At 44.4% G+C, this 10,455-nt stretch overlaps 1 protein-coding gene across 1 annotated transcript; it reads left to right on the top strand.

Moving 5' to 3' along the window:
* The first annotated feature begins 3,014 nt into the window (after window positions 1-3,014).
* LOC129340991 (uncharacterized) lies at window positions 3,015-10,124 on the top strand. The gene is made up of 7 exons (XM_054995865.1): window positions 3,015-3,033; window positions 3,567-3,714; window positions 4,844-5,167; window positions 6,742-7,044; window positions 7,777-7,872; window positions 8,524-8,573; window positions 9,682-10,124. Exons 2-7 carry the CDS (start codon window positions 3,672-3,674, stop codon window positions 9,733-9,735), a joined length of 870 nt encoding a protein of 289 aa, XP_054851840.1. The 5' UTR covers window positions 3,015-3,033; window positions 3,567-3,671; the 3' UTR covers window positions 9,736-10,124.
* The last annotated feature ends 331 nt before the right edge of the window (window positions 10,125-10,455 follow it).

Below are 10,455 nucleotides of genomic sequence, written 5' to 3' on the forward strand. Positions count from 1 at the left end.
GTTATCTTGTAGGTTTGATCCTTATATCTGAACCAGATGCCTTCCAGAAACAACCATTTGTATTTTACATCATATTTCCTCAGGAAAGCCGCAAGTCTTTTATACTTAAATCTTCTTTTACGAGCCAGAAATGGAACAGCCTTCAATATTTTAACCTTGTTGCCCAAATAGTCCAAGTCCACATTATACGAATTATATAAGATGGTGTCCCGAGTCTTCTTAGATGAAAAGTCAATAATAATCTCGCAAGGCAGCTGACGCTTCATTACATACTTTGAAGATGTCCGACGGACTTCCAAAATATCGCTTTTTAACTCTTCTTTAGTTGCCTTTGCGAATGACGCCAAAAGTCCCGACACCAAATCTTTTAAATTTTCACTTTGCTCCTCTTTTACATTTTGAAGATGCAGTACCGTTTGGGCATGGTCCACTTGCAATCCTATTATTTGATTCTCCAAGAGCTTCACTTCTTTACTTGTTGCTTTCATGAGTACTGCGTTTTCGCGTGCAGACTGCTCTGCTCCAGACGCTGTTTCTTTAATGGCTTTCACTTCGCTTTCCACTGAATCAACCTTTTGCCCCATTTTGTTTATCTTCGCTACAAAGGGCTGCATAGCTTCAAAGACTGCTCGTCTGACCATCTCTTCTAAAGTTTCCCCCTTCCCCTGTAACATCGCCATCACCGATTTACTCATTGCAGGGCTCTGCTTTCTCGTCGCCATCTTAGGGGGGGGCGCCAGCTAAGTTCTGAAACTCCGTGAAGGGGAAGAAATCCACACCTTCTTAGCTTCAACTCCCACCAATCCTTCACATACGCTTAGAAATCAGAAGGGATTCGCTTACTTACAGGTTTTCACCTTAAATCTGCTTATTGCCGTTCTCCATGGCCCGGCTGCACGCGATGTGCTGCGCAAGTCTGCCGGCCTCCGTTGGAGCAAACGGGCAATTTACCCCCTGCATTGCTTTCAGGGGGTTCTTCCCGCCGCGCTCCAGACCCTGGCTCCCTCACTGGGAGACCTGGGGCTTAACCCTCGCGAGCCAACCGCCCGATCAGGCTGCTCGGACGTTTCCTCCCGGACCTGTGGAGAGGAGCGTCCGACATGGCCGGGAAAACAAAACTGAATCTGACAGGAAGAGAATGGATTCATTTGAAATGTGGTGCTGGAGAAGAGTTTTGCGGATACCATAGATGGCCAAAAAGACAAATAACTGGATACTAGATCACATCAAGCCTGAATTTTCCCTGGAAACTAAAATGACAAAACTGAGGCTATCGTACTTTGGTCACATCATGAGCAGACAAGATTCTCCGGAAAAGTCAATAATGCTAGGAAAGCGGGAGGCAGTAGGAAAAGAGGAAAACCTAAAACGAGATGGCTGGACTCAATAAAAGAAGCCATGTCCTCCAGGTTGCAGGATCTGAGCACGTCTGTTAATGACAGGACGTTTTGGAGGTTTTTCATTCATAGGGTTGCCATAGGTCGGAGTTGACTTGATGGCACATAACTCACACATCTCTGGTAACACAGGATGAACCCAGGGAAAAGCAGTTCCAGTGCCCCATCTAAAGAGGCTGAGGGGAGACAGAATTGCTCTCTTTAAGTATTTGAATCGGCTGCCTAAGGATGTGGTGGGTTCCCCTTCATTGGCAGCCTCCAATGAATACATGTTGGGGATGCTATAGGCTGTTCCTGCATTGGGCTGGGGTTGGGCTAGATGGTCTGTAAAGCCCTTCCAGCTCTATGATTCTATGAGATCACTTGTAATTCCAGATCGTTAGGCCCTGAGCCTTTGGGACAGCACAGGTTTTCCAGATGCATTGCAAGGCATAAAGCAGCAACCGCTTGAAACTTCGTGAGTGAAAAGGTCGGGGCCAGTATTTTTCTGACGGCCAAGAAGGCACCTGCGAGACCATACATTCTTCTTTATGACTGACGCTGCCAGAGGACCTGAGCCTCACTTGACATGTGAAGCTTGTGCATGATGTGAGCTGCCAGTTGTGTGGAGCATAGACAACACAAATGGTAGAGAACTACACGTGAGGGGATGACAATAATAAACCCAAATAAACACAGTGAAGAACTCTGTTAGCACAGTAGCAATGTTATTTACACTACTGTTAGCTACTGTGCTAACAGAGTTCTTCTTCACTGTGTTGTTTGAGTTGTGTGGAGCATAGCAAAAACAGCAAACGATGGCTTGGGGTGTGCAGATGAGAGACAGTGCTGTGCGGGCAGAAATGTGGAGTAAAATTCTTGTCAATGAATGAATGAATGAATGAATGATTCTTCTGACCACCACAGTGGAACCAAACAGTGGTCTATCCAATCTTTTGGAACTTTGTCCTGGAACATTCCAGTTTTTCCGATGGCACTGCAGGGACCTTTATCCCCAGAAGCTTTTCAGGGGCTCTTCAAAGAGGAGGTTGCTAATGATGGCAAACATCCAGTTTGGCTAGGGATCCTGGAGGTGTTTTGCCATCTTCTGGGCATGGAGCAGGGGTCACTGTGTGTGTGGGGGGGGGGTAGTTGTGAATGTCCTGCATTGTGCAGGCGGCTGGACTAGATGACCCTGGAGGTACCTTCCAACCCTATGATTCTATGATCCCTGGGAGGAAAAACTTCGCATGGCATACAACAGACTCCTCAAGTCTTCAGAAGGAGGTGACCAAACAAAGAAGAAAGGGTTGGAACACCTTTGCCTCAATGAGCCTCCAAACCCCCCAAAGGAAAGTATTGAAAGATCTGCAACTTGTTTCTGCTAAAGAGCAGTGAAACCTTCCTACAGGTGTCAGAGTGCCTACGAATTTAAATAGTCTCCGATTCAAGGCATTAAAGCAGAAGAACTCCCTGTGGAGGTAGCATGAGGCAGTTGGCCAGGAGCATCGCTGAAAGCAGCTGGACCAAGAAAACATGAGCCCCAAACCCACATCTGAGACGCAGCTTTGAGGAAGGACTCTGATGTCACAACAGGTTCTTGCCAAGGCCCCCCTCTGTGTGCTGTGCAGTCTGAGGCTGGGTGGCCCTGCGAAAGGTCAGTGGTGAGGCATCTCTCGCAGGAATCAACCGTAGGCATTTCAGTCCCGGCATAACCTCAGCTATCTGCACCTTCCTAGCCATGAGAGGACTAGAGGTGTCCCCCCCCCCTTGCTTCACCTGTTTTGACCTCCAGGTCTTTTCCAGAGGTCCTGTGGTTGCAGTTTTGGTAGCTGCTGCAACCTTCTGCAGTCTGCCCTGCCACGAGGCCACTTTTCCGGCACATTTTTGGCACTAAGGATAGTTTGCGATTTACTTAGGCATAGTTGTTAGCAATTTTCTCATATATTTTTAAAAATGTTTGGGTGGAAGGATTTGGATTTTCTGCTAAAAATATTAGCATGCTATAGCTATCCTTCTTTCTCAGAATGTGCTAAAGAGCCAAGGGAAATAGTTCCTCCAGAAAGCTCTCTGCCCACCTGTTCTTAAAAAGAAGCTACTAAATAGCCGTCCAAAGGTCCTTCAAATTGTATGTCTCGGGGCTGGATGATGGTGGATTTCAACTCCCAGCCTTTTTCTTTATACCCCCAGAAAGTGACTGCAGAAAGAAAAGATCTCTTTACTTTGAAAAAGAAAAAGGAAAAGATCTCTTAACCTGCAACTTTGAGTTTGGAAGAAGTTGAATAGAACTGGAAGATGTGGTTCGACTTTGCAGGGATGATTCTACTTTTTCTGCACAGTAAGTATTTTCAAATCCTAACCCGTTTCATTCATTCTTCTCACATAATTAATTACATTCATACAGATGCTTGAGAAATAGCAAGGTTTGTTCAAAGGAAAGGAAGAAAAAATACAGCATTTAATGTTTATATACTGTAAGCGTGTAATAGCACAGTTCTTCTCTTTGAGAAGTTCTTTGGGAAGTCCTGGTGTATGTTTCATGTTAAGCATAGCACATTTCAGATATACTAATAGTAAATTATTTTACCTCAGTAAACCTTGAAATCAGTTTTTTTGCTTTGGATAACACCAAAGAGTATAGTGAAAGAGAAAGATTCGGGCCCCGTAGCACCTTAAAGACCAACTAGATGCCCAGGGTAGGAGCTTTCGAGAGTCGGTGCTTCCTCCGTGCAATAGCTAAAAAATTAATAGATAAATGTGTTTGTTAATTCAACAAACATATTCTTTTCCTGAGCCTTAATAGTTTGAGCCAATATCTATGATCTTAAGGCAATAGCATCAAGAACAGCAACCTTGTTTCCTCTCCCACCGGCCTTCAGCAGGAGAGATCTTTGCCAGCAAAAGGTCCTCTCAGCCTGCCAATGTGCGCCAGGACCTCTGGATCACGGCCAGCGCATGTCTTTTAAAGTCACTTTTGGAAATTATTTTTCTTGCAACAGAATGAGATGGCTGGCAGGCTCTTGATTGCTTTCAATAAATATTAAAAAGTAGTGCATTGAAACCAGGCATGGAGCATTAGTTCATGCTGATAGTGCCTACTCAGAAATTTAGAATTGTGCATAGAAAAATCAGCCCCCAAACCCCAAGATAACCTGAACTACTAGCAAGAAGCAAGTCAGTCATACAGATTGCATGGGCCATGCCAGTCCCACAGCTGCCCCTGCCGGCCATGTTGACAGGTATGGCAGTAGCACAGGAATGGAGATAAGCCAGAGTGCGCATGGACAGCATTTATAGAATGTGAGCTGTGAATGTGAGCATTCCCTTTCCCATGTACATATCTATTTCCCTCCTCTCCTTAATCTATTACCCTCCCACCAACACACTCAGGGAGCAATCCTTAGCAGGTCTTCTCAGAAGTAAGTCTCATTTAATTGTAACCTAAGAATTCTTGCTCCTCTTTGCAGCTGCTCGTTCCCAGGAGAATACAAAAATAATAGAAAAACTGGAGGAGATTGCGGCATCTCCTGGAGACAAGGTACAGCTCCGCTGCAAACCCCAACTTAGCTCTCATGAGTGGAGTATTATATGGTACAAGGAGCGACAAGACAAAAGCCTGCAAAGGATTTACGTGAGTTTCAGGAATTCATACCTAGATGGGAAGTACTCAGGCCGAATGCCCAATCTGACCATCAGCAACGTGCAAAGAAATGATTCTGGAGTTTATTACTGTGGCATCGATAACTCTTGGAATGTCAGAATCGTCAGTGGAGCTAGACTGATCATCACAGGTGAGTGTCCAAAAAGAGTTTTTTCTCATCTTGTAGGTTTTTAAATCTAATTCTTGGTTTTTTAGCATTTCATATGACCGTATTTATCTGTTTCTGCCATCCCTTCATTGTCTTCTCTTGTATATAAATTGTATAAAATTATTATTTAAAATAAATTATTTGAAATATATTCATGCCTTTTCTTAATGAGGGTTTCTTGAATACATATCTGCATTTTGTTTGATTAATAAGTTCAGTATTTTTGTTCTTTTGGAGGGAGAGTTTATACCATTGATATTTATTGATACAATCTTCATTTTATCCACTTTATTCTAATGGTACAGCCTGATCGAATTTTTCCTATTCTTAATCTAATGCTCCTTTATTCTTCTTTCCTCTCTTTGTTTTCGGAGTGTTCTCTTTTGAGATGATAGGAGATCTTCTTTCGATTCCATTCTCACGCTCCTTTAACATGTTCTTGATTGATAATTCTTCTACCAATTGTTTAGCTTGTTCGACTGTCATAATTATTCTTTTACCCTTAGATAGTGCAACTCCTATGGCAAACAGGACCCTCCAATGATATTTTATTTCTTTCCTTTGTAAAATTTGTTTTAAGAAATAAAAATCTCTCCTTTTCTTCAACAAACTTGCAGGTAAGTCTTGGAAGATCTGTATTTTGTTTTATGGACACTTTTCATGCAGCTTTTAACCACTGAATATCCATGGAAGAATATTCTGCTTCACCACACTGGAGCTTAAATATGACCAAGGGTTTGCTTGTAGTAGGTTTGAGAAAGATTTGCTGTTTCTGTATGCAGTCTTGTTAACACCCTCCACCCATGAGCAGGGATGCTCTGGTATACATTTCTCAAAGGTCTGAAGGGAAAGAAGAGAGAATAAAATAAAGTCCAGTGGCACCTTAAAGACTAACCCCATTTGTTTTGATATGAGCCTTTGTGAGTCAGAGCTTACTTCCTCAGAACAGACCCCTGCAATGATCGTGAGAAAGGAGAATCCTTTTATCTTGCAGGAGACCAAGGGGGATCCCAATTCCCCGGTAGACACTGGACTGTGATTCCCAGTTGGCCAGAGACTGCAGTTCAGAGGATAAAGAATTAAGCTCTCCAGTAGTGGCTAGTTATGTGTCAGAAAAGTGATGTGGGGGGTGTAGGGTGCTGTGCAATCCGCATGCACACACCCTTTCTTACAGCACATCACTGGAGTGGTTAATGTCAATTGGCCTGAAGTTGGTTTTCTTTCGATACTAGGAATCCAATAAGTGCTCAAGTTTTTCTTTTTTTTATTTCCCATTCTGAAATGAACCTGCGTAGTTGCTTGTTGGAGCAAACATTTAGGTTGTTACACAGACTTTGGTATGAAGACAATTTGTAGTTCTGTGGGGTAGGGGGGAAAGGGTTAAACTCCCTCCATCTGAGCTGTGGTCGCAGGCAAATCAAGGCACTGCCTGTCTGCTATTTATAAGGAAAAAACCCACACTTCGGAGCTCATTCACAAAACTCCAAGCAATACGTGCTATTGAGATAAAAATCTAATGAAAGAGCTTATCATTATCCTTCCTGATGCCCTTTTAGGGACTCCAAGACCACGCCTTTCCACCCTGGTACCTTCCTCCTTGGAGGGCATGCAGCTGGATGACAGCGTCCCCCTCCTCTGCCTCATGTCTGGCGCAAGTCCTGCTTGGGACAATTTCTCCTGGGATATTAGCAAAGAATTATCTCAGGACCAGAAGGGCGTTGGTGAGATAGACAAGGAAGGCGTCTTCAGCATTTGGCACTTAGAGATGATCCCTCGGAGGGAATGGACTGAAGAGAAGGCGCGTACCTGCTCACTTCAGGAGAACAGAGACACCAGCGCAGCGATGCCCACAGACACAGGTACAGTAGGAAGGAACAGGTAACTCTGTCCGCTAGGGGATTTATATTATAACGGCTAAATTCTGTAATGTGTCCTTAGAAACTGACACCTTCTAGTTGAACTTCAGCTTTACAAAGTGGGACCCTCTGATACCCAGTAGCAAGTTTTCTGGGAAATGGTAGACTCTGAGGCGGGGGGGGGGGGCAGGAAGGGATAGTGGTGGCCTGACATGGGAGATATGGAAGGAAGAGCCAAGGAAAGAGGGTGCCGGGGGGGTGGGGTGGGGTGGCGGCAGATGGGGAGCAGGAGACATTGGGGTGTATGAAGTTTGTGAAGGTCATGGGTAGGATTAGACCAGGCTGAGAGGACAGATGAAGTTTGGGGGGCTTTGAAGGACAAGGAGTGTGTACCCCCCCCCAAAAAATGTGTCCGCTTTTAAGGAGGAGCATTATGTGATCTCAGTTATGAGAGAAGTGTATGATTTCGAGAGCACATTTCTCAGTAAAGATATGGCACATGAGGTGAGGGAATGGAAGGCCAAGGGAAAGGATGCGGCACCAGACTGCTCCCTGCCGTCTTCCATTGCTCCCAAGGACAGAGGCACAAGACTTCGGCCTCAGTCAGCTAAGATGGTGCCTTGATGGTGCCAAGCACACACACTGCAGGGCTGCGGCTGCTTGCCCCTGTCTTTTGCCCTAGATTGGCCCAACAGTGGCTGACCACCATTTTGATTCTCCCCCGTCCTTTTGCAGGAAACTGCCGTCGTTATTTATATCTTGGGATTCCTTCCATTATTGTCCTGTTGGTCCTGCCGTTGATCCTGCTCTTCAGGAAGCATCTTGCCAGAAGTAATGCCTTCAGAAGAAGAATTGTGTCACACCCAGCCGTCATTCAGATTTAACTGAGGCCCTTTCCATACGGCTTACCTTCCCTCGGAATGACCCGGAACATCGCACAAAAAACGCAGAAGATCGTGTTTTCTCGCGCGAGATTTGCATGACGTTGTGCAAATCTCACGCGAGAAAATGCAATCTTCCATGTTTTTTGCGCGATGTTCCGGGTCGTTCCGAGGGAAGGTAACCCGTGTGGAAACGGCCAGTGTTTCTTTTGTTGTTGTTGTTGTTGTTGTTGTTGTTGTTGTTGTTGTTGTTGTTGTTGTTGTTGTTTATGCCTTTCTCACTGAGACTCAAGGCGGATTACACAGTATGAGATTAGTACAATCAGTATCAAGTACATTTCCATACAATATAAAGGACATTTCCATAAACAATGCCATAAGGTAAATATAAAGAAGTTTACAAAGCCATACTATCAGCAAGGATCCAATACAGAGTAGAAAAAATACTGAAGCAGAACACAATCAATTCTAGGACTAACATTAGACAACATGGAGCACTGGTGGTATACAGGAGTACATTTTTAAAGCAGCAGATAATATGTAAGGCAATATAGTGATGAAGTCCACAAACTCATTAGTGAAGTTGCTTTTCTCCACACAGGAAATGCAGAGCAAGGAGCAAGTCAAACACCCTTGAGGGAGATCCCACAGGTAAATGTGTTCTTGTCCACTGAGCTTTCAAAAAGATGTCGTAGAGGAGGAAATGCATGCAGGGTTTCTAGAAGATTTGCAGAGGAGTTTCTAGATTTGCAGAGGAGTCTGTGAACAATTTCATGTCACTGGGCTTGTGAATGGCAACACAATTGGACCTCTGTGGTGAGAAAAAATGGCCTCCTCTCGGATGAGGTAATGCATCTTGGGTCAGTGGGCGCTGTATATTTTTATCCAGTCCTTTGAAATGCCACAAAGAAGAAAGAAAGAGAAGAATGGGCAGGTGGGAGAGTGAAAATGTTTGCTGATTTTATTATACTTCATTTATACCCTACTTTTCTCCCCAGTGGGGGCCCAAAGTGGCTTATAATATTTTCCCTTTCTCCAGTTTATCTTCACAACAGCCCCGTGAGGTAGGCTAGGCCAACAGTGCAAGACTGGGCCAAGGTCACCCTGTAAGCTTCCCTGGCAAAGTAGGATCCAAACCCAGGTTTCCCAGTTCTTAGCCCAACACTCTAACCACTACACCATGTTTTATGGGCTAATAATTTCGGCAAACGTTTGTAAAAATGTGCTAAGAACTCCATTTAGTCTATACTGTGCCACTTCTGGATATTTATGTATTTGCAAGTTGCTTTTTCAATGGAAAATGCCCAAGAAGAAAATGCAATGGTTAATGCTGAATGTTGTGAATGAGATACAAGAATGCTGTTTAAAAGTCACAGACAGAAAAGGTTCAAAAGATTTACAGACATAGGAAATTTAAAAAATAAATAACAACAACAATAATAACTTCTATTTATATACCGCTCTACAGGACAACTTAATGTCCACTCAGAGTGGTTTACAAAGTATGTCATTATTATACCCACAACAATAATCACCCTGTGAAGTGGGTGGCACTGAGAGAGCTCCTAGAAGCTGCACCTGACCCAAGGTCACCCAGCTGGCTTCAAGTGGAGGAGTGGAGAATCAAACCCGGCTCTCCAGATTAGAGTCCTGCCGCTCTTAACCACCACACCAAACTGGCTTTCAGCACCAAACTGGCTCTCATTAATTAAGCATCCTTTCTTAGAATAATCTTTGATGTTTCCATTTTCTGTTCCAGACTGACTATGCAGAAGTGCACTACAGGAGTGGAAACGTGCTTTGTGAGGACTGAGAGTGTCTTTTGTTAAAAGTTTTCATCATTTTTAGAAGACTGAAAGACACAAGGAAGGAATTGTACATAGGAAGCTGCCTGCTCCATCTAGCTCAGCAACGTCTTCTCTGAACGGCAGCCACTGCCAGGCCGTGAAAGACCTTCCTCAGCACCTGCCCCTGAAATTGTTTTATCTGGACCTGCCAGGAACTGACCCTTGGACTTCCGGCATGTAAAACATGTGCTGCGTCTTCCACTGACCTGGACATCTCCAGACCCAGAGTTTATCATCTTGTAATCTGTGAGAATGACAGTGCGGTCTTACGGAGAGTCACTCCAGTCTGAGCCTATGGATTTCTGCACAGGATTGCATTTTTAAGTGCACATGTTAAACTTCGGGTGCTTTTCTGTCCCTGGTTAGGAGTCCAACTTGGGCCAAAAGCCAGAGAATAAATGAAGTATCAGACGTACAGTTGGTCATTCCTTATTTGGCTCTTCCCAAGGCCAAAATACATCATACTGTGATCTCCATAGTTCGTACTGCCTCTAGCATGCAAGGCCCACCTCCTTTCCTCTTCTTAAAGGCCACTCCACTTGCTCTAAGCAGTGCAAGGAAACGTTCTCCCACCCATCTAGAATGAAAGTATCCTCCATCTCGCAGAAGGAGGGCGGAGGGACCAAAGGTTGACAAGCCCAGGATAAGGGCTTTAAGGCTGAAATTGGGCTGCAGGATTCAGTCGA

The sequence above is a fragment of the Eublepharis macularius genome, chromosome 1 (genome assembly GCF_028583425.1).
Source record: "Eublepharis macularius isolate TG4126 chromosome 1, MPM_Emac_v1.0, whole genome shotgun sequence".
Lineage (NCBI taxonomy): Eukaryota > Metazoa > Chordata > Lepidosauria > Squamata > Eublepharidae > Eublepharis > Eublepharis macularius.